This window comes from Brachypodium distachyon, chromosome 2, assembly GCF_000005505.3.
Source record: "Brachypodium distachyon strain Bd21 chromosome 2, Brachypodium_distachyon_v3.0, whole genome shotgun sequence".
Classification (NCBI taxonomy): Eukaryota; Viridiplantae; Streptophyta; class Magnoliopsida; order Poales; family Poaceae; genus Brachypodium; species Brachypodium distachyon.
Genome location: NC_016132.3, coordinates 57265389 through 57290740, shown reverse-complemented (window position 1 = coordinate 57290740; position 25352 = coordinate 57265389). Strand labels below are relative to the sequence as shown.

General features: G+C 46.0%; 4 protein-coding genes and 3 non-coding genes across 7 annotated transcripts; all 7 read left to right on the top strand.

The window, feature by feature from the left end:
- Positions 1 to 4933: 4933 nt before the first annotated feature.
- Positions 4934 to 6160, top strand: LOC100833879 (nuclear transcription factor Y subunit B-1). The gene has a single exon (XM_003567397.4). It carries the CDS (start codon positions 5178 to 5180, stop codon positions 5724 to 5726), a length of 549 nt encoding a protein of 182 aa, XP_003567445.1. The 5' UTR covers positions 4934 to 5177; the 3' UTR covers positions 5727 to 6160.
- A 6997-nt stretch (positions 6161 to 13157) lies between these two features.
- On the top strand, positions 13158 to 14015 carry LOC112270874 (nuclear transcription factor Y subunit B-4-like). Its single transcript, XM_024459349.1, has one exon. It carries the CDS (start codon positions 13328 to 13330, stop codon positions 13868 to 13870), a length of 543 nt encoding a protein of 180 aa, XP_024315117.1. The 5' UTR covers positions 13158 to 13327; the 3' UTR covers positions 13871 to 14015.
- Positions 14016 to 19144: 5129 nt separating this feature from the next.
- LOC100833261 (protein indeterminate-domain 2) lies at positions 19145 to 23487 on the top strand. Its single transcript, XM_003567395.4, has 3 exons — positions 19145 to 19651; positions 20230 to 20653; positions 20767 to 23487. The coding sequence occupies exons 1-3, from the start codon at positions 19336 to 19338 to the stop codon at positions 21608 to 21610; spliced, it is 1584 nt and encodes a 527-aa protein (XP_003567443.3). The 5' UTR covers positions 19145 to 19335; the 3' UTR covers positions 21611 to 23487.
- On the top strand, positions 22133 to 22223 carry LOC112271248. The gene has a single exon (XR_002964240.1). It is a non-coding gene; the product is annotated as a small nucleolar RNA R41 (small nucleolar RNA).
- Positions 22310 to 22388, top strand: LOC112271263. Its single transcript, XR_002964250.1, has one exon. It is a non-coding gene; the product is annotated as a small nucleolar RNA Z155 (small nucleolar RNA).
- Positions 22493 to 22607, top strand: LOC112271206. The gene has a single exon (XR_002964200.1). It is a non-coding gene; the product is annotated as a small nucleolar RNA snoR100 (small nucleolar RNA).
- Positions 23488 to 23745: 258 nt separating the features above from the next.
- On the top strand, positions 23746 to 25264 carry LOC100832949 (probable esterase PIR7A). Its single transcript, XM_003567394.4, has 3 exons — positions 23746 to 24563; positions 24651 to 24788; positions 24872 to 25264. The coding sequence occupies exons 1-3, from the start codon at positions 24177 to 24179 to the stop codon at positions 25157 to 25159; spliced, it is 813 nt and encodes a 270-aa protein (XP_003567442.1). The 5' UTR covers positions 23746 to 24176; the 3' UTR covers positions 25160 to 25264.
- The last annotated feature ends 88 nt before the right edge of the window (positions 25265 to 25352 follow it).

Sequence of the window (25352 nt, the reverse complement as noted above, 5' to 3'; positions counted from 1 at the left end):
CCAGGTTCACTAGCCAATTGCAAGCTTATCAACTCGATCAGTGTGTAGCTAGCCTACATGCTCTTGTGTTAGTTCTTGTTTTTGAAAGGTTTTTCTTTTGTCTTTCCAGACCCCATCTTAGACCAGTTGGTATTGTTAATTAATAGCTTGTGCAACACTAAATATTTGTCCTCTTTTTGCAGAGCTTTTCATGGGTGCGCTCATTGCAGCAGTCCATGTGCAATATATGGAGGTTAGTTACCTCTTTGTTTCGGTCGTACGTACAACTAACTATTGTGTGCCGGCATTAAAGGTCGCTTACTTAATTTCCTGCTGGAGTTCAATGGGTGATGGATTCCTCGATCCGCGTCTGAACTCTGAAGATCCCTTTCGTCGCAAGATTCCTTGAATCTGGACTAGCTCCAACTTGGCCAAGATCTTAAAGTAAGGAACCAACACGAACGAAAATGGAGGAATAATCAAATCGACAAGGTATCTGCTTCCTTGTCATTACCTACGTATGCTATTTTTAAGTGCTGATTCCTTGGAGCATTGAGTTTTTGACCAGATGAGTGTTAGGAATTGGTCCTCCTTTAACTGGTCTGTTACGGGATTACCCGTTTTCTATATACTCCGTATGAAAATTCAGCTTATACTAGCTAGTACCATTTTTATCTTAAAATACCGCAAGGGCATGCAAACGCCAATTAACCAATTTATAATAACAACTATATGTACTGTATGTAAAAACAAAAAGTTCCGGTCACTAGAGACGAGAGAAGAAACTTGCTTCGTCCCATATTAAGTGACTTAAATTTGACCAAATATGGATGTATCTATGACTAAAAAAAATCTAGATACATGTAATATTTCGACACTTAATATTGAACGGGGTATTAATTAAAAGTCTGAAAGTTCTAGAGTCACCAAGAATTTCACTTCTTCTTTTACGAAACGGAGCACCAAGAATCACTTTAACGAAACTGGATTACAATAAAATTTTCATCGGAGATCAAACCTGTCGACAATCGGACGGCCCAAATTAAAACCGGTCGCCGGACACACAGACGATCGAGATGCCACGACTCCATATGTCCGAACAGGACGGGCCACTTAGGGGCCGACACATGTGCACTAGCGCTTGAGCTGGCTCGCCCCCGGATTGGCTGCTGCTGCATGCATCGGAGACCGTGCGCCCCTGTCTCTACGTACGACCGGCGAGTACTCTATTTCAGCCATGCATCCGTGCAGTACACTGGTCTTAAAGCTCCCGGGTTCCATGTCGCCGCGATCGAGGAAAGTATGGTGATTAAATTAGTGGGACGGGTGATTAGTCCAAAGTTAGCAAAGCTAGTACAGGACATGCACTGTTCACCATGTCCTTCTTCTCAAACCGGCCAAGCAAAAGACAGCCTCGATCTTCGGTGTCCCGGCCGGTTCATGCGTGTTTTATTGTACTCCAGTACATTTGGGGGATAATTATGAACTACTCGATCCAGTATATAGAGTGATCTGGTGTTATTCTTAATTTGTTTTGGGTTTTGGAAAAAAAATTAGTGTTAATGGCATTTGTATGTAGGGTAGATGCCCTGTGAATAGGCTGCCATTGCTTAATTTCAGCGGGAGATTAATTAAATGTATGTGCGATCTCAATTATGCAAGTCTACAAGGGGAACCACAAACAAATTGTGACTTGGCTAGCTTTCAATATACGCAGAAAGAACGAAGCTTTTTGTCTGAAGAAAAGTCGTCATGACAAAGTAGGGAGATCAGTATGGAATTATGGATGGATGAAGTGGTCATATATGGCATCTTTAGGCAGAAAGCAGAGCAGGGGAAGGGAATTATTAGTAGTGAATTAGCAGGCTAGCACTAGCTAGAACCATCCTTTTTGTCCAGATTAACAAGTCGCTCCTAGCTCGAGCAACCTTTTGGCTGCACAATCAAGTCAGAGATCCACATAGATCGATGTGTGTTCCTTTGGTAAAGCTGGCCACTATATATTTATGTAGTATTTAATTACGTGTCATGGATATGATGCCAAGCAATAAGCTAGCTAGGTGTGCCTCTCTCTAGCTAGCTTGTCACAAGTGGGACACATAACATGGACAGAAAATTGTACCATGTGTACTTTCTATGGATATATATAGATCGAGAGTGAGTAAGTTCAAGATTGTTTAATTATGTCTTTACCTAGTCTTATTTGCTCTCACTGGACAGTTAATTAGGTTATAAAAGAAAGCAAAAGAGTTAGTGAGTAGAACGCACCTCCGTTAAGTTTGAATAATTAAACAAAGCAGGTCCTTATGTATGGCTAATCCTCTCCCATACAAAAAGCAGTATGGTACGACAAGTACCCACGACAACTGCCGGACATCAACGATGAGATTAGACACCCCACTAATTTCCAGGACAGTCTCCTGTTTTCATCGTGGTTATATGAATATAACAATTTAATTTGCTCATTTCATTTACTTGATTTAAAAAAAATCCTAGTCACCTATAAGTGCACAACACAAAGGTATAAACCGCTATAGTGAAATGCTAGTACAGTTTTTAGTAATAATAAAACGCTCAAGTATACCGTTTGTTCAAAAAATAAATGAAGTCCTATGTGCGCTTACATGTCAACCGGTGTGCGCTCATTTCGTAGCCTCCTCCATTCAATTTTCCCTTCATGGTTTATGAAATGGTGCCACATCACCGCATCCAAGTTCTTCTTGGAGGTCTTAGCTAGCGTCGTCTTCTGTTGTCTTCCCCGTCCTTTCCATCAGGGCTGGTGCTTGTGGGGTTGTGTTAACCTCGGATGAAAACCCCGTTCTATTGATCTGGAGATGGTGTCATCCGTGTCGTCACTGACCTCAGGGCTGGTGCTTGTGGGGTTGTGTTAACCTCGGATGAAAACCCCGTTCTATTGATCTGGAGATGGTGTCATCCGTGTCGTCACTGACCTCATTGGATGTGCCGTCTCAAAAAATACTACTTAAATGAGAAATACTATCACCCTATTTGTCATAAAAAAGTACTCCCGATATCGTAATTCTGTAAATTATTGTTGACCTATTCATGAAAAAGGAGAAGTCAAAATTAAGCTGCGCGTGAAGAGAGCATGTCAAGACTTGGAGAGCCACAAGTATGTATATATCGTCTATGCTGTGCTGTAAAAAGGACGGGGTTATTCGTGTCACCGTCACCACAAATACATTTGAAATCGTCGATGTCGCGGTAATATTTTTTTTAGAGGTTAGGTTCTAATTAAAACCCTAATATATATGATCGATTAATATTGTCTTGATTCACCCAACATGTATGGCGTGGTCAAACGACCGACCGGGACGCGCAATTTTGTCTAGCTAGGCACGCTTGATTTTATCCCAGCTAGCAGGCACGCGCCCATTATATATATGTACACTTGTCTAATATATATCCTCTCCCTCCACTAGGCAGAAACGAACAATGCTCGATCCAGATGGCCACACGGCATATACATGAGTAGCTGAATGAATATGTGTTCATGGTCGATCAGATGAACTCATCATCGGGATGGATGTATGCATCAGTTCCTCGCCCCTTGGAGCTCAACAGAATATACCAAATCAGATACGATGCACACAGCATAGTACTATATATATATAAGCAGAGTATATAAATATATAATACAGAAAAATATATTGTATAACACGCACATATAAGTACACATCGATCGCATTCGTGAAACCGAGGCGTACTTATGTTTACGTGCTAAGTGCAACATCTAATTTTTAATTGATCTATCTCTATATGTATCTTGCGTGTTGCGGATATCGCTCGAAGAATTACTAATTGTTGTACCCGTACGTCTGGCTCTAGCTTTCTACATCGAGTAAACACCTTCAGTAGTAGCTAGTACTGGCTGCTGCCCTGTGTTTACAGATCTGGATCGAGTCTGCAGCGTAGTGTTGTAACTCGTGATCTAGCTTTAGCTTTACGACCTAGCTAGGTCCTCCGTTCCCTGTGCATGGACATGGACCGTAAATGCATGGTTAGTATTAATTTGCAGGAGACAATCAGAGTCCAGAGGCTAGCCGTTGTTGTAAATAAGGTTTTGAATTTCGGATGTGTTTTTTGGACCCTGTCCGAAAGTACCGAATTTCGTGAACTCTGGAAATTTCAGCCCTATTTTCGGACGAAGTGACAAATTTAAAATTCAAACCAAATTTTGGATGGAATTTCAGCAGCAAAACAAACGGGTTAAAATAGCGACTAGAACGCATTCGTTAATCAGGCTTGTAGGCATAGATTGATAGTTTTGACTTGTTGGATCAATGTATTTTTTTTTGGCAGGTTTTATGATAAATCAATTAAAATATGTCGGTGTGCATCATTTTGATGCAGATGCACAAAATAAGTCGAGCGGGCTTGTTCTGAAGTTGAAAGGCGCACGAAATTCCAATAAGACTGAAAATTTGACAGAAAGAATTACCCCTCCAAAAGAACTGACATTCGTCGAAATTCACAAATTTCAGTCCGAAACTGGAAACCCTTACGGAAGGATGTGTTACTGTCGACCGTCCGCCCGCCGGTGAGTCCACCAATGCATCAGAGCCATACTGACTGCAGGCCGACAATGACCTCTCCTATCTCCAAACACATCCAAGATCTAGAGAGCCATACACTACACTAGCTAATTAAGTGCAGGCCGGGCATGTTAGAGACAAGGCAAACGGAAACCCAAACACAGCCAACCAGCCAGAAACAAGGAGCCCCCCGGGACACGTGTGACATGCAAGATTATGGATCCGGTCGACCGGCTAGCTTAGCTAGCCTAGCTGGTTACAGTAGCTAGCTATTTGCAGGCTGCAGAGAGGGCTGGCTAGCTCGGTCCTACGGGCAGAGCAACAGAGAGCCATCAGAGCCCGGGGGGGCCACATGCCCCCGGCGACAATTCAACCCCCCGGCCACCAACAGAAGCCAGCCAGCAAGCAGGAGCAGCATATGCCATTTATACTCTCCTCCTCCTACTCGATATATCGATCCTCACTTACAAGTGTAGTGTAAGCACCACGGCCAGAGCACCGCCGAGACAAGTGTCCACTGTCCAGTCCAGCTCCCACCCACAGTAGCCACAGTATAAAAGGGGCAAGATCGAGCCAGCTGCTAGCTAGCTTGCCCGATATAGAAGAAGAAGAAGAAGGTCGCTAGCAAGCAAGCTCTGTGCCATGGCCGACTACCATGGCGGCGGCGGCGGAAGCCCGGAGCGGCGGCTGCTGGAAGCAGGAGGCGGATCAGGGGAGCAGCAGGATCAGGGGATGGGGATCAAGGAGCAAGACAGGCTGCTGCCGATCGCGAACGTGGGGCGGATCATGAAGCAGATCCTGCCCCCGAACGCCAAGATCTCCAAGGAGGCCAAGGAGACGATGCAGGAGTGCGTGTCGGAGTTCATCAGCTTCGTGACCGGGGAGGCTTCCGACAAGTGCCACAAGGAGAAGCGCAAGACCGTCAACGGGGACGACGTCTGCTGGGCCTTCTCCGCCCTGGGATTCGACGACTACGTCGACCCCATGCGCAGGTACCTCCTCAAGTTCCGCGAGCTCGAGGGCGACCGCGCCGCCGCCGCCGCATCCTCCCGCGGCGCCGCCGCCGGCTTCCAGGCCGGCGCCGACCACCCTGCTGCTTCCTCTTCCGCCGCCGCCGCCGCCGCAGGTCATTTCATGTTCGACGCCATGGATAGGCCCGATAATAATAACAGCGGCTCCAGGCAGTTTTGATTTACGCTATCTAGCTGTCGATTTATCATCAGGCAGTATTTCAAGAACTAGCTAGCTCTAGTTAACATTTTACCCCCTCTCTCTCTCACACACACAAAGTTGAATCTTTAGAGGAGGCGAGTAGCTAGTGGCAGAATTAGGAGTAGCTAGTGGAACAAGAGGGGGGTCGCTACGATCCACGAAGAAGGAGAAGAAGACACGGCGGAATTAAGTGGGGAATTAAGTAAATTTTCTAGGATCGATTCGATCTGATGATTAATTCGGTGTCCAATTAATGTGTGTGTAGCATTTCTGCGCATCAAAGGCACGGTGTTCAGTGAAGTTCATTTTTGTTATCAAGTTCAGTAAGGTTTGTTCTAGATTAATTTGCAAATTATCCATGTGCTTGGTTTCTCCGGTCTTAATTGATTTGGATGTGATTGGGTTAGTTGGTACTCCTGGCAAGCTATCTCATGCATATGTTGAGGAGGATTAATTTATATTATTTTCTGAGTACTACTGGCAAGCTAACTTAATTATTAATTCATTTCTGTTCCGAGTGTATATTGACATTTGAGGAATTTTGTGCTGCATCCTTTATGTTCATAACCAATCCTTTTTTTTTGCGCATAAAGTTCATAACCAACCAACCATTTTTTAGAGCAGATTAAATATTTGTTGGACGATGTCATTTATATGAAGTGTGCACACAAATCTCTCCTGCTTTGAATATTACATATAATAAAAAAACAATTCAGATGGGTGTCTCAGTACTGTGACTCAGTGATACACTTTCATTGGATTAGTCACATAAAGTGCTTTGCTAATATATATCATATGTTTGTGTTTTTAATTAACATTTCAGTATGAAAACAAACAATCCAAGTTACGTACTGAAGCCTGTGCCTATATATGTCCAAAACTTCATCTATATATTTAACAACAGAGAGAGAGAGAGAGAGAGCTTGTGTTGACTTTCTCTCTCAAGCAGGCTCTAGCTAGATTTACAAAGTATTATATGTGCGCTGTTCCTTCTTTTTTAATGTCCATATGATTGGGTTAGTTTGTACTCCGTACTCCCAGCAAGCAAATATATGATTGTGTGAGTACTTATACATATATACCTTATTTTTGAAACCGCAGCAAAACCATTGCCTTCAGAAGAAGACTGTTTGCATGGTGAGCTAAATATAATTTTGTGAAAGTGTGCAAATACCAAACTTCTCTAATTTGACTATCCTTACTCCTATGAAAGAGTCAATAAGTGAAGGCGGTCCGTTAATTGCTTGCTCCTCACCTTGTTATATTGTTAGCAAGAACTCATGATCAGCTCTGTGTAATGTAATATGCAAGATACTAATTAAGATGGTGGAGATGTTTGTCACCAAAGTTGAGATAAATTTATTACTCCCTCCGGCCGGAATTACTTGTCGAATTATTACATGTATCTAGACACTTTTTACACATAGATACATCCGTATTTGGACAAATTTGAGACAAGTAATACCGGTCGGAGGGAGTAGCAAGTTTCACTAATATATAATAATGGGTTTTTTAGTCTAGTTTATCTGCAATATGTGGTATATTTGTTATCCGTAGCAATGCATGGGTATTTACTCCTGCATGGCTAGTTAGTCTACATATAATTTACTCCTGTAAAGATCTCAATTGGTGGTGTCAGTCTATCACCTTAAGATCACGTCATGTGTTGATTTGGCACAAATAATTTAGATGATACATACGGTGGATTATTTCATATGAGAATGAATGAAAGTACATACAGTACGATTTTCTTTAAGTATGTAGTCTACTTCTTTTAGTCCACTAGCACATGTATCGTGCTAGTATATAAGTTGAGTAGTAGTGATACTATCATTAAGTTTGTCAGCAAAAATTCTATTATTGTATAACAACTATAATTTTACTAACATTTCCAGGTAAAAATTTCCGAAGGTCCACCATGTAATTATGGATAGAAATAATTAAATGTTTTTGCAAGCTCAAATATTGTGTATCTTCTCTATTGACTTGATTACATACCGTTGTAGTAAAATAAAATCCTTATATGGGCCGGACCGTAAATCCTACGCGGCGACGACTAAGTCAACATTTCTTAAGCATGAGTCAAGATGCCCACGTGGCGCAGTCAATCCTACGTGGCAAAAGAAGACAAGTCAACAAGTCAAGCCTCTCATACTATGGTCAAGGGGTGGAATGAGTTAGAGTAGGGGGCAAGAAATGTGTGGGGATGAGGCTTTTGGTCCATGGACCAACCCTCACTTTCCCTTTCATGGTGCACACAAAAGTTATGGACCAAAAAACTATTTTTACCAATTTACCCTCACTTTTCTCTCTCCCTCAAGGGTAGCCATGATCTTTTGTCATGGACCCCTAAACTATAAATACCCTCCATGGGGGCATGTACCATTCACTCTTACCTGAATAAACTCAAGGGGAGAGGGCTAGAGTGCTCCCTCTAAGGTTCGCTCTCGCGCGCCGCTCTCGACTGAAAGTCGATCGGCCTCAAGGAAGTCTTCTAGGGGACTCTAGTTTCGAGGCTTCGAGCTAACCTTGGTTGGCACGGGCTCAAAGGAGAAGGGGTTGGGTTAGAATTTCGAGGGTATCCTAACCTCGATACTTGGAAAGACGCGTTCGGTCCAAGTACGAGGCTGCCTCGACGAATCTCTCGCTAAAAGGTGTTTTGGGAAGATCCGCTCGGCCTAGGCCCTTGGCTAACAACCCCCTCGAAGCCTTTCCTAACATAGGATTAAGTCGCACCCGCAGGGTCGACCGAACCTATTCAAAAAATATTGATGTGTCAACTTGTCCAAGTGTACGACGACATTCGCTATAAGACCGGCGTACACGTCCTACTTTTATACCCGCACTTGTGCCATCGAGCATTGGCACCCCTTCCTCTAATTGTTGTCGAGAACAACAACACACATACAAATATTTTACTTTAATTCAATTCCTTATTTTGATATGGATAGACTTATTTGTCAGTTTACAGCGAAATGAGAGGACGAATTAATTAGCCGCGGTGTCTATATAAATTCACTCATAGAGATGTCACGAAAATTCAGTCTTGAAATATAGGGTGTGCATGTTTGTGCATATATGGAATCACACCCGATTGGTATAAATAGTTTTGTTCTTTATTCATTGCCGAAGTTACTAGGTTTCGAGTACTTCCAATATGCTGGTGTACATAGTTACATAGTTAGTACTATTCTCATCAATCGGTGTATCATGCGCAGTCTAGCTAGCTTAAATGTTCAATATAGGACGCAGAAATTGATGTTCCTTAATTTTTGTAAGAAAATTAAGAACTCGGTCTGAGGTGTTGCAGGCCATTTTATTCCTTGACCAGCTTAGTGCAAGAAATTAAGCTCATATATTGTCTTTCTAGCATAAGTACGTACGTACTTTCTCCGTTCATAAATTCTTGTCGTTGTTTTAGTTCAAATTCAAATTTAGAATCTTCTTAGTTTTGCATGTTCCCAGCCCATCATGATCTAGAGCTATGGGAGTGTTCAATTTCCTATTACTGGAATACATGTACGTATCGGCTTGCATGTATGAAAGTATGCCTCTGAAAAGTATAGATCCATAATGGTGCATTCTTCATAATTTCTCCAAAGGGTCTTCAAGCAGCATTTTGACCTTTCAAAATGCCTTATTTCTTTTGGCACGCAGCTGACAGGTAGTACAATAATGCACATGCGTTTGTAGTTGGAATGATTAAATCTCTGCTTCACAATTAAGTTATCAAGGTACTATGTACTGTTGAAGAGAGACAAGTGTTCAGCTAGCTGCACTCAGCACTGGATCGGCCGGCCGGTTGTAGCTAGCGACTGTCCTAGCTAAATCTAAGTGCTCCTAGATTATTGCTCATTTGGGAGTCGGGACGTCAGTTCATAACCCTAGCTAGAGCCAGCAATGCATGACAAAATAATATCTTTTGGCGATTTGAATTATTTTTAAGTCTTACATATAGTTGCAGATTTGCAAATTGTGTTAATATATACTCCCTCCGTTCTTTTATAAGATGTTCTACCTTTGTCCTAAAGTAAAACCTTCAAATTTTGACCAAATTGATAGAAAATCTACCAACATTTACAAATCTAAATTAGTTTTATTAAATCCGTCATGGTGTATATCTTTACAATGTACTTATTTTATACTGTAGATATTAATGTATTTTCTATAAATTAATTGGTCACCCTTTAAGAAAATGAATTAGGACAAAGATAGAACATATGTACGTTATAGAAAGGACGGAAGGAGTAGACACAAAGGTTTGTAGGTTAATACAAAATCTCTAGCTAATATTAACTATTCTATTTAGGTGTATTTGTAATTGAATTTCTAAATAATACAACCGAACCCTAGCTAGGTGGAGAAAATTAATGAGCAAGGATTTCTATTTAGTTACTACTAGTTTTTTCATTTTATTATTTGCAGAAATTAGCTAGCAGGTCGATCTCAGCTGGGCAGTCAAACTTACTCCCACGCCGAACTTAGTGAAGTACAGTAAACGCTTGTCTCGGCGGAGGGAGTACAAGGATTTTCTTTTTTCCCCCCTTTTCGGGTGTTATTTCTCCACAGGCACTGATCATGTTGAGGGATCAAATGATGGAACAAAAAAGTAAGGATTTACAGACAGGGGGGGTATAATTTTCATGCCAATTAGTTCAGCTAGCAAACGTACGATTTGAAGATCATCTGCAAGCTAGGTGGACCTTTGAGTAACTGCTGGAATGACCCGGCTGGCCGGGCGGGATGATTGCTTGCTCCGACATGCGCTCATCAACTTAATTATAGTAGCCCTGCCAAGCATGGTTACGTCTCCTCCCGGCCTGCCATTCCCGGCCGCCCCTAGTAGCTATCTTCGTCGGAATTCTCGTGAAAGCAGTTAAGCGCGGGGTGTGTGTGTAGCTAGCTTCATGTATACTCCCCAGTACAGGTAGTACATTCTCAAGGGCCAGACCCAGACGAGTCAACGGGCCTGGTGTAGGGCCGCTTTGCACAGTGCCTGGACCGGGCCGGTCTCGTAGACAATGCAGATCGAGTTTGCAGCTAATACGGTTCAGAAGCAGCAGCCAGCAGGGTATACATGTTTTCGAATGCTGAATGACTAATTCCATCCAGATAAGCAAATCCCGGAGGAACAGCATCAAAAGACGAGCTAGCAATCCGCTCCTAATTGGCTACCGCGCGCCGGCATGCATCGATCCCCTTTTGGTCGAGAAAAGCTGCAATCTTCCGTCCGACAGCCATTTGCTGCTTTTTTCGGCCAAGTGGCCAGTTTAATTTCAAGTGTCCGCGCGTCGCCTTTGCAAAGGCTGGAGAGAAGGAGAAATGAGAAAAAGAGAATGAGGCTCCCGTCTCGACGTTGATCCGGGCGGATCCACGGCCACGTGCCGCGCCGCTGGAAATCGCGAGAGGACCGCACGGCTTGTCGGCAGGTGTCGACCGCCTGGACCATCATCTCTATCCACAGTACCTCCACGTTTTTACTACTCTTCTTTTTTCTGAAAGAAAGTTTTACTCTTCACTTAAAGCATACATGTCCTCTTCCTTTCGCCAGCGCTGGTCCCTTTTCTGTTCCTTTGAGATTGGTGAGGATAGGCGGCACTTGCTGAACGGGGTGTAATGTAATGAGAAAAATAACATGTCTTCTAGTATGATTTTTTTCTTTCTACCAATACTTAGTCGGTATGACATCTACTCTGGGAAGAAATCCAATAGGACCAGGTCTAACTCTTCGGTCAAGCTCGTCACGAATTCCCTTGCGGTCCAGGAACTCCGTAGCAACCGTCTGAAGAAAACTAGCCCGCTGTGCTCTATCTGCGGGAGGGAGGTGGAATCCAACTACCATGCTGTCATGCATGTCGTGCACCAAAGCTGCTGCTCTACGTCGGCGTATGCGCCGTGACTGGGTGCTCCCTGATGAATGTGATCTCCGGCTGACTGGCACTGACTGGGCCCTCATCATCCTTGACGCGGCGGATCGGATCACTCGCCAGCGCCTCCTCTTCATTTGGTGGAGAGCGTGGCACCTGAGAAACGACATCATCTTCGGAGATGGGACGGCGAGTTTGGAAGCCTCTACAAAATTCATCTTGAGCTACTCAAGTGTAATGGAAAACCTCAAAAGCCCTGACGACATCCTCGGCAGGTGTCTCGACCAGTCCCTGGGCGAGGCCAACTCCACAATGGCGGGCAGTCCCCCTGCTCTTGAGTGCCAGCTGCTTCGCCAGTCTGCTACTTGGAAGCCGCCAGATTCAAGCCAAATGAAGCTCAACACTAACGCCAGTTTTATTCCTTCATCGGGCGATGCCTGGTGGGGAGCTGGGGGCAGTGGTCGCGTCCGCATGGGGCGCGTCCGGGAGCTGTGACTCGGCGCTGGCAGCAGAAATCATGGCCTGCATTAAGGGCCTGGAAGCTGTGTGTGCCTGCACTGATGGTAATCTCATCCTGGAATGTGACAGTAAGGTCCTTGTGGAGGGAATCAGGGCAGCTCCCACTGACCGGTCGTCTTCCTGCTTCATGCTCCGCGAGCTGGCCGAGGCGATCACCGAGCTTTATCAAACGTATGTTGGGCGCCTAGATCCTGTAATGTTCTGGTACACGCCCTTGCTAAATTTGCTAGGGAGATGAATAACTCTGGTCTTCTAGCTGGGTCACTCCCGGGGCCTGTCCGGGAGTTTCACGTTACTTCTCGGTCTTTTGACGACCACTCAGCTAATTGATGTTTATTTCCCGTCAAAAAAAACTCTTCGGTCAAGTTAGACCCACCTCAACTTACGAGTTACGACACGTGCCCTGGCGAATCTCAGACCACTCTCTAACGAAACAACTTCAATATGAACCGGCTCAATCCGGATCCAAACCTCTCGTTCATTTTCAATCCGTCCTTAGCGTAGGGTTCGTCAGAATAGCCGCTCTGCCTACCACGCATGAGTCGAGGAGTTAGCCTGAATATATTTTCTCCAAGATGTTGCAAGTCAGACATTAACTAATAAATGGTGTTATGAATGAGGTTTGTAGAATGCCGGTGGACAACACCGACAGAAGGCTAGACCGCAAATTGCTTCACACTGTAATCGATTCGAATTGCATTGAGCTACAATCTATTTTTCTTTCGGCGTGAGATCGGTATTGGCATCAGTAACAGAGCTAGCGTGCGAACGGAATATATACAAAACCGTCGCGTTTGTGAATCAGGAATTGGGGAAGAGGGAGTAAGCAATTGGGATTGGGAACGGTGGAATTGTGGGGACGAGTGCATCGTAAGTCCACGTGTCGACATGAGGCGGGTTTAACTCGATGAAGAGCTAGAGACCTGGTTTCCATAGGAAACAATGTTTGTACCGGAGTGACATGACACCTTTAAACAAGAGTTGAACACTACATACCCTATATAGAGATGCCTGAGATTTTTCCAAAAAATCCAGACAGCCGAGAGTGAGTGAACAAAGTAAAACAAGGCGAGAGACCACGTACGTACGGCTCTTGCTGTATAAGTACATCAAGCCGGTACGGTGAGGTCTCCATCGCGCGCGGCAGCCAATACCCAATATACCCCGATCCTTAGCTAGCTAGGCTGTGGCGCCATGAGCGACACCTTCAATCTCTCCGGGTTCACGCTACCGGGGCCTACGCCCCGCATCAGCCATGCATCAACCTCTGCCGTCGGCGCCGGCGCCGGCCCCGGGGAAGAAGAAGAACACCAAGGCGGCGGCGGGCTGCTGCCGATCGCGAACGTGGGGCGGATCATGAAGGGGGCGCTGCCGCCGGAGGCGAAGGTGTCGAAGCGCGCCAAGGAGGCGATCCAGGAGTGCGCCACGGAGTTCGTCGCCTTCGTGACCGGCGAGGCCTCGCAGCGGTGCCGCCGGGAGCGCCGCAAGACGGTGAACGGCGACGACGTGTGCCACGCCATGCGCAGCCTCGGCCTCGACCACTACGCCGCCGCCATGGGCAGGTACCTCCAGCGGCACCGCGAGGCCGAGGAGCTCGCCGCCGAGATCAACGGCCGCAGCGTCGGCGGCGGCGGGGTTCCGGATTTCGGAGGCCAGATCGACGTCAGGGCCCAGCTGTCAGTGTCCGGGTCCAGGGCCGGCGCCGGCGGCAGCGAGAAGCGCCTTGGCAGGAATTAACCATGGATCCCTTGCCCATCTAACTTTTGGTTTTAGTGGTGATTAATCTTTTGTGTGTGTTGGTGCATGAGAATCCTACGTTGTATTGATCCAAGTTCGTACAAAAGTTGTACTACCAACATTGTACTTTGATTCTTCTTTTTCCTGCGAGGAAATTGTGCTAGTACTGTACTATATTTCTGTTATGCACCTGAGAAGGTACGTACCTGGCCATGTAATGTTACAGACTATGTACCTGGAAATATATCAAAGCTCACACAACAACCTTGTTGCCCCCCACTTTGATCATGCATGTACACATTTACTATATTCCCCGTATTAAAACATTTACTGTATTCAATATAATGGGTTTGAATTTTTTAAAGTTTTATTTTGTCACAGAAAAATCGATTATATTTCATTTCTCATAGTAATCTCGAATGGTTAAAATTATTACCAAAGCATCAGTTACAAATTACGATACCGGGTGAATTCTTAACACCTCGATCTGACACGCATCTTATATCGCTCCGGGTAAAGAAAACAAGACACTCGATCTGATCTATTGGGTCTTTTGATTGCTCTCAGGTGTAGACAGAGGGTTTATTCCCTTTCTTTCCCGTTGCTCTATGATGGGTTGTATTAAATCCAGGTGCACCCAATGGCAGAGAAGAAAGTTGGATCAATGAGCACAAAGGTCAGGGTAAATTTGCAATTCACTATAAAGTTCGTAGGGACCATTCCTCGAACAAATCCTTCCCCTTTTGATATTTGAATGTGACTATTCGTTGTGCGTAGAGACTTCTGTACTGTTGTACATCACGCGTGGTTATTATACATTTCTTTTGCGAAAAAGCAATCTCAGAAGCATAATGTTGTTCGACAACAAGTGTCAAGTTGCGAAGTGAGGACTGTCCGTAAGCGCACTGCGTGATAAAAAGGCCTCGACTGATGCAATGAATGATGATATTCACATGCCCGCGAGGCGCCCCTTTTACAGACGCCGTTCGCTCATTGGCGCGTGTAAAAGGGGTCTCACATTATCAGAAGCAACTGTCTGGTCGTGAAATTCTATTTGACTATGTAACGAGTCATGGCCGGTATAATGCACGCTCAGCATTTGTAACGTTAAGAGTGGTTTTCATGCTAGACTGTGACCTAACATGATTAATTAGTTATCTTACGACAAACTTCTTTTGCAAATCTTGGAAGACGGGAAATCTTGTCGCATGTCACTAGCTTGTAATTTTGTGTCTTTATTCCAAGTTTCTTGTGGTGAGAGGGGATTGTTGGATTGATAGATGATGAAATATCTCAACAAAAGCATAGGCATCCATATAAGAAAAGTCACACGAAGTAGTATCTCACGAAGAGAGAAATACCACACCTTGAGAGCTCTAAGGTGATTTCATTTTGATACGACGGGAAGAAATCTCCCCAATGCTTTGCACCTTAAAGTTGCACGCGGCCTCTATTAATCGGGCCCTGGATTTTCTAACTTCCTTACGCGACTTTGGTTGCCAATCGCACAATGTCAACGATTAAAGTTAGAGAATGACTCGCAATTACTCGAGAAATTACAACGTGTCGTCGCTGTCGCGAGTTTTTTTTTTTCACACCCTAAGGTTAGCTGCAGGCTTTGCTCATTGTTTTCACCCACATGCTATCTTTTCCATCACTAGTTGATGTATGCTCCATTTGGCATTGTGACGTTTTTTTTCTTTTCATAAACTCTTTTCTCCACTCCCTTTGTTTCCAATAATAATACTAGTAACAAATACTCCGGTTGCTATAATCAGCTCATCGTTTTCCCCTCCCACTCTCCATCTGCTCTCTACAGAAATGGGTTTCCTTTTCTTTTCTTGTGATGTGGTTGAAGGCGAACTTCTCGAGGAGGCGGAGCTACAGCCATCGCCCCCTTCTTCTTTTTTGAGAAAGAAAGAGAACGAGAGATCCAGTCGAGTCACACCTGCCTTGAGAGCTTTGACGGGCTAGACCAGGCCGGGCCAAACCACGTTACTTTCGCTTGTTTAGTTCGGCCCAAACAAGCCTGTGCGTTTCGCTGTATCTACATGGTTGGTTCGGACCGGAGGGAGCCCAATCCTTCCCTACTGGGCCGACCCAACTCTCGTGGACAAGTGCTCTGTCAATCTGTAAGCGAGTCATCAACCCGCTGGGCTGGGTCGCGGTTTTCCAGGTCTCGGCGGAGCGTGGTCGGCCCATGCACATCAACCACGTTAATTTGCCGGCGTCGCAGAGGCAGAGATCGTCTCGTCGAGTCGATCGATCTAGGTGATGCAAACAAAGATGATGACGGCTCGAGGATTTTCTTTGTTGTTGCTGCTGCCGAAATGGGTTGAACTGTAGTGTCGAAATTGGCAGCCGATTGACGTCTTCTGATCGAGATGCAATGTGATCTGAGCACACATACAGAGTGGACGGACAGAACCGATCGTGATGTCGAGGTAACAATTCTGATTTCTGAAGACGTTGCCGTTGTTGACACTTGACAGTAGATTACTACTAGGGCAGCTCCGTAGCAAGCTAGGCCCAGCTTTCCTGGTACTGTAATAAGCTAGGACTGGTAGCAATAATGAGCAGCGAGATTAGGTGTTGACATCTGATGGATCGATGGTTAAGCGGCGAAGATTCAGGGAGGGCAACCGATATGATGAATCGTGCCACCAATCATTCACTATATGACTCCTGGAGCAAGATTATCATGTTTGAATCGATTAGTCGTGTCTGTTTGTTACACGTCTTAGTGCTCTATCTGTTTAGTAGTAAGAGTTTTCTTTTTACCTCTTGTTTGATGTGCATGCTATGCTATCATTCTTGTCAATATTCTTTTCTTTGCCGTGCGGAGTCTCCTGGCCTAGAAAGATTCTTCACTGGCTGCATTGTCTACCCATATGCACAAAATGCTAGTAGTATTCGATCTGCATTTGTGATTTACTATCACCTTGACAAACACACAGTATATATTAACCTGTCCTACTGGCTACTGCTCGTCAGAGAGTGTGTTCTGCCTAGTTCAAGATTAGTACTGGTATTACCACAATTAATTAAACTTGCTTGAACATTGATCGCGTACGTCCTCGGGTCTCCGCGTCAAGATCGATGCATTAGTTAAACTGTTATTGTTCAATATTAGATTAGCAATAATAATGCAGTACAGTATCGGTTAATCTAATGAGCAGCAGCTAGCAGCATATGCCTAGTATATATTTTTCAGTGATATAAACAAGACAAAGTACAGTAGCAAATTGGCATATGCAGTGTGGTACAGACTATGCACAATAACAATGGTAATATTCCACTCGATCCTGTACTTATAATACCTAGTAGGAATAAAAGTATTTGCTTGCATTGCTTAGTCCTCCTATTGAGTACTAGTAACTTAGTAGCGATTAGTCATCGATTAACTAGCCTCATCAAGAAACGGTGGACACTGATCGATCGATAGAGCCCTTGCACTGATCAGTACTGAATAATTTTTTTTGCGGGGGAGTACTGAATAATTAACTAACCAGTTAGAGATTTCAGCTAGCCGGCCTTTTGGCAGAAGTTTCTCAGAGCAAAATCATGGAGTAACATGTGTAGTTATCATCCCTTTCACTGCCTACAACTACAAGAGTAGTCGTACGGATATGTATGTACTGTGCTATGCAACAATTACATGGAAATTACTAATATGATGTGACCTCTTTTAAAGCTTACTAAAAACTCAAATCTTTCAACTTTGAGAACTCATGAAGAGATATTCATGCAAATTCGGCATTTTGCGAGCTGACTTTTTTTTTCCGGAATGAGTTGTGTAAAAGACCGTTTTGTGAGCTGTACAAAAATGTGAAGTTGGAGAATGAGCCAAGAAATTAACATAGACGATCTTTTCTTGTTGTGAAAAGAGCCAGAGCCACTGCCCCATGCAACATAAGCAGTGTAGGTTTTGTGCTCTGGATAGTAGAACAATTAGTTACCACTTGATATACTTTTGTATAAGGTCTACCATTCAACCTAGTGTGTGTCTCCTATGTTAGGTGCATCCTCCATTTCACGCACGCATGCATGCATCATCGTTATCATTCCCTTCATCCCTTGTCAATCCCGAGGTCCCTGGTCAATCAATTCGGTAACGTAACCAGCAAGAGGCCCGTAGTCCTGAGGATCCTAAGCTTACAATAGCCATATGTATTATTTTTAGAAGAAGAGGGCATGCTTGCCTCAAAAAAAAGAAAAAAAAAAGAAGGCATGCCCTGGTATGTTATTTATCAATAAAGATCGATTTAAAAGTACACAAACGAGCACCAGGTTCAAGCGAAAAATTCCAGGAAATGCCAGAAAACAAGTATGGATTTATCATCTACTACTACTTACAACTGGGTGTATAGAACTATGGATGTATATCATCTACTACTTCTTACTGCGTGTCTGTTAGTGAGAAATATATATAGTCCCTCCGATTCATACACATGTATTTAGTCACGTTTCAGTATAGGTACACGATGGGTATTTAGACAAAACTGCAACAAATAATATGGATCGAAGTGAGTACATAAAATTCGAGTTGAATCAGACCGGTAAAAAAAGAGAGAAGCACGTATCCCACTTCTCTTTGACGTGCGTCGGGCGCTTCTCGCCGTCATTCTTGGCCTTTCGAAAATACTTATTGATGTTTTCCCATTTCTCCATGCATCGCTCCGCGCTCCGGCCGCTGTTGCTGGCTGCCGCCATCCTCCCACGGGGCATTGCAAGTTACCGGTGAAGACGGAACAAAGCGTCACAAAATGCATCTGAGGTGGTAAAAAAAATGGAATTCACTATTACCTTAAAATTCAAAGAGATTTAATTGACATAATTTGGTACTAGCACATGAAAGTGTAGTGGTTTTGGGGATTGGTAACCATGCACCACATTTTAAAACCCCAAATTGATTGCCACTCATTTGAAAACGAGGCATGGAGCCCGCCCTAGGCAAGAAAACAAGGCAACAAGAAGCTAGCCCATCAACTTGATCGACCACAGGCCGGTTGCTGTCGTGGCAAGAAAACTGTGTTACTACCAGCAGTATTATATATCCTTCTTTCTCCTCCCGGGAATTCTTGAGCATTGTCTCTAGCAGAAACCGATCCCAAGGGTGGAAACAACCAAGGTGCTACGTAGTAGATCCAAACTAAGAACACTTGTTTATAGTACGAAAACGATCGAAGATATTAACACCAGATCTCTCCAGTTTTAACTCGACTCCTCATGGTCAGATGATCAATTTGTCTCAATCACTACAAATCACCAGTAAAATGTGGCGACGAGTGAAAAAAATTGGAATAGAAAAATCCAAGGTATAAATATAAGACCAACCCAGAGTGCACAGCACAAGTGACAAGTAATTTGATGTCAGACGACACACGCACAGATTAGTTAGCTCGAGGCATCAGAAGAACTGAAGCAAGTTCAAACTCTAGCCTTAGAAGGCGCCAGATCGAGGCATGTGCGCATGCATGAGCGGATGCAAAGCTTATCCTAGCTGCATGCCGGCCATGGCGTGCGGCGGCGGCGCTGCGAGGGAGTGCTTCTCCTCCGGCTCCGCCAGCAACACCGGAGAGGCGGTACCGGGTCCGGGAGAGGATCAGTTCCGGGTGCCATACCACGGCAAGCCGTTCCTGTCAAGCCCGGCCGCCATGGGCGATCTCCGGCACACCGCCGCCTGTGCCGGCAACGACGAACCGAATCCGCTGCTGCCGTCGACGGCTCTGCCGGTTCCGAAGAAGACGAAGAAGAAGAGGAGCCTGCCGGGGACACCAGGTGGGTATAATATATGCCTGGATCGACTTATCTGAATCTCCATCCTTCATTCATAGATTTCACTCGAACCCCTGCATCATTCAATTGCCATGTTTTTAGAATTTGACACTGATCAAGATATGTCCTTGGGAGATTTTTACATGCTTTACTAGATTCTCGGCTTTGTGTTCCTTTCACGGTGTAAGGATATGTCAAAGAGTCAATAATGGCAATGAGTGTTCCTCAGTCTAAAACTCCTTACACCGAAAACGACATGATAAAATATTTAGCACTAGTACTATGCTTTACGTCTGAATCAAGGATTACTAACCTGAACATAGTATGAAACTACTACTGGTTCGTTACGTTCGTGGACAGTTAATTGCGATAAAATACTCCCAAGACGCAAACTTTCGTATAGGAGAAATCGATCCCCTGGATGCAAGAGACGGAGTCCAAATGGACTAATGAGGGTTCATTGTCACTTTTGACTGAATTACATTGCACACAGACACCTCAAGTTGAGACTAGACGAATTCTAGAAGTTACCTGCAGAAAATCTCTGTAGAACTCTGAATTTGCCTGCCATGGCGATGCAGACCCGAGCGCGGAGGTGATCGCGCTGTCGCCGACGACGCTGATGGCGACGAACCGGTTCGTGTGCGAGATCTGCCACAAGGGCTTCCAGCGCGACCAGAACCTGCAGCTGCACCGCCGCGGCCACAACCTCCCCTGGAAGCTCCGCCAGCGCGGCTCCGGCTCCGGCTCCGGCGAAGGGCCCGGCAGCCTGCCGCGGAAGCGCGCGTACGTGTGCCCGGAGCCCTCGTGCGTGCACCACGACCCCCGGCGCGCGCTGGGCGACCTGACGGGCATCAAGAAGCACTTCTCCCGCAAGCACGGCGAGAAGAAGTGGCGCTGCGAGCGCTGCGGCAAGCGCTACGCCGTGCACTCCGACTGGAAGGCCCACTCCAAGCTCTGCGGCTCCCGCGAGTACCGCTGCCACTGCGGCACCCTCTTCTCCAGGTCCGGCCGCCGGCCCAATTCATCACCCACAGCTCCGGCCATCGAATCGATTTGAACTGAATGAATTTCTTGTATGATTGGTCTTGAAATTCCTGGGGATTTCGTGGTGGCAGGAGGGACAGCTTCGTGACGCACCGGGCCTTCTGCGACGCGCTGGCGCAGGAGAACAACAAGATGGCGCGGCCGCTGAGCATGGCCACCGTGGCCTCGGCGCTTCAGGGCCAGGGGGGACAGGGACAGCAGCACGGTCTCCTGCAGCCATCGGCGGCGTCTGATCGGACCCAAGACGTGGGGATCGACATCGACAACAACGACACCGCCGACGGCGACGGCTTCGGCACGGACGCCAAGAGCCCGCACCTGAAGATGTTCTCCGACACCGCCGCCGAAGACGACGACAACCCGCTTGGCTGCATGCTCTCCAGCCTCGGCGGCGCTGCGCCATACTCGCCTTCCCCCGCCACCATGGCCGGGACCAAGCTCAGCTTGCTCGGCCTAAGCGGGCCAAGCGACTCTTCCATGGGCTTTTCTCCATCTGGGCTAGCAAGCATGTCGGCCACGGCGCTGTTACAGAAAGCAGCCCAGATGGGCGCCACGACGTCGAGCGGCTACGGCGTGGGCCTCGGGTCTACCATGGCTGGGCTGGCCTGTCAACCGAATCCAGGCCCGTTTGAGCCCATGAGACCGCTCGGCCCGTACGATGGGCTACCGTTACGCGGGGCGCACGTGGTTGGGTTCGACGTGGGCGGGCTGATGCCGGGCCAGCTCTACGGCGACGAGGCCCATGATATCGGCGCGATGACAAGGGCCGTACGGTCGATGACGAAACGCGAGAGCCAGATGGAGCCTCGGCAAGCGGAGGAGGACGGACGTGTGGTAGACTACATGGGTGTCCAGAACCAGACGGCCTTTGGTGGTATCAGCCCGTTTGCGCATCATTTGGACCCATGGGCCTAAGATTTTAATTACGGTGGAATTAACACGAGGGCGTAATGTACAATTTATTTCGAGGCACTTCATGTTCATAGTCCCTTTTCCCTATTCCCTCAAAAATATTCTCTGTTGGAACCATATTTCCAGGCCTCTGCACAATGGAAAGTTTTATTGCAACCGGACCTACAACGGATAGGAAACGGTGATTAGAGATTAGCAAAAAAAAAAGGAAACAGGGCTTAGAAAGAAGGCAAGAGAAAAACAATATTAGGCCCAACCTCCTATCTGGGCTGTGCCCAATCTTGGCTGGGCCGACCAACATGGCCCAAGAAGATGGTTCCGGAAACCCTAGCCAACCAGCCCCCCTATATAAGCTCGCTGCGGTGTCCATCCCCTGCGCCTCCAGTCTTTGAATCCTCAGGTTTGTTATGTGTGAGATGCGTTTTCTGTCGATTTCTCCTACTAAATCATCATCTGTTTCTTCTTCCTGTGTTGTTCGATGATCTTGTGTTTTCGTTGTAATCTCCGTGAATCGCTAGATCTAACCAGAGGCTGTGACGACGAAAAATACCTACCTATTTTCTGAGGGATTTCGATCCCTCTGCAGAGAAACCAATTCAATCTTCTGAGCCTTGCAAGATCTCTGCAATTTTTCTTCTCTGCTCCCTGGTTTCTATCTTGTTATACTTTTGATCTTTTGGCCCTTTGGATGAGCAAACATCTAGTTGATGTGATGATAAGATTTCACAGAAAATCAATTAGTGATGACCAAAAATTACAGACTACAATTATCTGATCAACTACAGAATACTTGCTAAACGGCCTTTTTTTCCTTATGAATCCTTGGCATATTTTTTTTTCTCAGTTGTTCGATCCGTGCACAATAAGCCGATGCTCTGGACGAGAGTAGGAAGGAAGCATGGTAATGTGCACGGAGATTGATTGAACTTTTGGTCTGCATGTCTGCTCGACGTGATGCCTTCGGGCTTTGAACTCGCGGGCCTGGATTTGACCCACATTACTCAAAACATCGCTCTAAGATTTGTTCTTCCACAAAATCGTTCTATGTAAGATCAACATCGACAGCACAATTGAATCACCATGTTAACCGTAGGAGAATAATTCATGTGGTGCTCTAGTGTTTGTGCAGTTCGTCTGTCCTGTGTGTGAGCCTTGTGGTCGGTGGTATCAACTCTCAAGCCTGCCTTCCTCTGCTCCGGTGGCTAATTAGCCAGTCACACACTGCAGCCACCTCCATGGCAGCGATCTCTGTGTGAATGGTCAGTAAGCTCACCCAGATTAACTCGTTTTGTTGTGTCCATTGAAGGAATGACTATTCATCGTGCTTCCTGCTATGACACATCAACTCACACGATTACATCTCCCAGCTACTACTCCCTCCGTCACAGATTGGCATGGTTTTGAACTAGCTCTAATACAAAACCGTGCCAATCTTTATGGAATGGAGGGAGTATTAGTTTAGAGCATTGCAAACACCATTATTCAGATGCTAAAATTTTACATTACCACGATGATATCTGGCTGGCCCCAGTCTGATGGCTCCCAACCATCCATCTGCTTCCGCTGTAAAGCCCGTCCCAACTAAATACAACAGCATGAACACAAGATATGCTTAACGAAGACTGTCAAGAGATCCTTTGCGATATCAAAGGTAGTTGCAGGTAAGATTCGCTGGTGCCGAGGACAAGGAAGCTGGAGCTGAGAGCGTGTTTGCCACTTCAGAGTTCAGACCAAGTGTGTAGAAACCGGATGCAATGGTACTTCTCTCAAGTGGAAAGCTTTCACTGTCAAAATAACCATAAGCATAGTCCTGTTCTGAAAATAGAGAATGTATGTACAGTTCATATGATCGTTTAAAAAAAATGTACAGTTCATCGGCAGTTCTGTAGCAGTTTGGCAAGACATTTTCTTTCTTTGTGACCTCAGCATATAAAATCATGTACATGTCTCTGAATCTTAAAAATAATGGCTCTGATTCTTATACGTTGTGTGGGTTCTACTTTAACAAATGTTTTTTCCGTTACAAAATGATGGGCAGATCTGTCGAACCTTTTAAAATTTGACCAAACTTTATAGCAAAAAGTATAAACATTTACAGTGTCAAACTAAGACTGAATATATTTCAGAACGAATATAATGATATTCATTTGATATCGTAGATGTTGATCAAATTTCATAGAAGTTTACGAAAGTTTTGCGCCTTATATTTTGAAACGAAGGGAATATTTGTAAGAAAAGGAAAGGCAACATTAAAGTTTACGTACAGACTCTCTTGCGGTGTGCCCTTGCTGTACAGGCTTGGTCTTCTCCTTATTATAAGCATCATTCTCCTTGAACCGTAAAAGAGATGATGATGCAGGCGGCATGGTGCTTCCGTGGGTGTCTCGTATTTGATTCCTATATAAAAGATCGTTGTCTAAAGTGGTCACGACCGGACTGATGGCTACTCTTCATCTACCGTATTTTAATTTGCTTTACTGGAAATGATTCTTCACCGAAGCTGTCCAGAAATAAGAAATCCTGACTCCGCCATGTTCTTTGCTTTGCTGCAACACTCTACACACATCCAATGGAGGAGGGGAGCAGCCGCGGCGGCGGCAAGCACTTCGTCCTCGTCCACGGCCTCTGCCACGGCGCCTGGTGCTGGTACAAGCTGGCCCCGCTGCTGGAGGCCGCGGGGCACCGCGTCACTGCAGTCGACCTCGCCGCGTCCGGCGTCCACCCGGCGCGCGCCCACGAGGTGCCGTCCTTCGAGGCCTACTCCCGGCCGCTCCTCGACGCCGTGGCGGATGACGACGACAACAACAACAGGAGCCTGGTCCTCGTCGGCCACAGCTTCGGCGGGCTCAGCGTGGCGCTCGCCATGGAGAGGTTCCCGCGCAAGGTCGCCGCCGCCGTGTTCCTGGCCGCGTCCATGCCGTGCGCCGGCAAGCCCATGGGCGTCACCATCGAGGAGGTAATCAATCAAATCAAAAGCCAGAATTCAATCCAGAGATAGCTGGTCTAAGTCTAAAGATTGATAATTTCTTGTGATTCTTGCTAGTTCTTTCGCCGGGTGACGCCGGATTTCTTCATGGACAGCGAGACTCTTGTCCTGGACACCGATCAAGGCCCTCAAACCGCAGTTCTGCTCGGGCCCAAATTGCTCGCAGCAAAGCTCTACGACCGGAGCTCAACGGAGGTACGAGTACGACGACACGAACTTGATTCAGAGCTCAGGTTCTAAGTGTTTGAAGTGACATTGTTCCCGCGGATTGTGGCCAGGATGTGACGCTGGCGAGGATGCTGGTGAGGCCCGGGAACCAGTTCAGGGACGACCCGATGATGAAGGACGAGGCGTTGCTGACGGCCGGCAACTACGGGTCGGTGAAGAAGGTGTACGTGGTGGTCATGGCCGACGCCTGCAGCAGCGAGGAGGAGCAGCGCTGGATGGTCGGCCTCAGCCCCGACACGGAGGTCCGGGAGATCGCCGGCGCCGACCACATGGCCATGTGCTCCAAGCCCAGCGAGCTCTGCCATGTCCTGCTCCGGGTCGCCAGCGAGTGCGCCTGAGCCGGCATACATGGTTACATAAAGGCTTGTGTAAACTGTATCAAAACTGTTGAGAGTTGGTGATGGTAATTCGCCACCGGTCAAAACACTCGACCTTCTTGCTTATCAAGTCGATCACAGAACTCGTTCGTCATTGTTCATTCCAATACGCCACACAGAGACGACCAGAAAAACAACAGACACATCTTCTTGC

What these genes read in the sequence shown, in the direction of transcription:
- LOC100833879 (XM_003567397.4), top strand. Translation starts at nt 5,178, where the DNA reads ATGGCCGACTACCATGGCGGCGGCGGCGGAAGCCCGGAGCGGCGGCTG.
- LOC112270874 (XM_024459349.1), top strand. Translation starts at nt 13,328, where the DNA reads ATGAGCGACACCTTCAATCTCTCCGGGTTCACGCTACCGGGGCCTACG.
- LOC100833261 (XM_003567395.4), top strand. Translation starts at nt 19,336, where the DNA reads ATGTGCGCATGCATGAGCGGATGCAAAGCTTATCCTAGCTGCATGCCG. An exon ending in GAGCCTGCCGGGGACACCAG is followed by an intron (nt 19,652 to 20,229) that starts GTGGGTATAATA and finishes ATGGCGATGCAG; the next exon opens with ACCCGAGCGCGGAGGTGATC. An exon ending in TGCGGCACCCTCTTCTCCAG is followed by an intron (nt 20,654 to 20,766) that starts GTCCGGCCGCCG and finishes TCGTGGTGGCAG; the next exon opens with GAGGGACAGCTTCGTGACGC.
- LOC100832949 (XM_003567394.4), top strand. Translation starts at nt 24,177, where the DNA reads ATGGAGGAGGGGAGCAGCCGCGGCGGCGGCAAGCACTTCGTCCTCGTC. An exon ending in TGGGCGTCACCATCGAGGAG is followed by an intron (nt 24,564 to 24,650) that starts GTAATCAATCAA and finishes GATTCTTGCTAG; the next exon opens with TTCTTTCGCCGGGTGACGCC. An exon ending in ACGACCGGAGCTCAACGGAG is followed by an intron (nt 24,789 to 24,871) that starts GTACGAGTACGA and finishes GATTGTGGCCAG; the next exon opens with GATGTGACGCTGGCGAGGAT.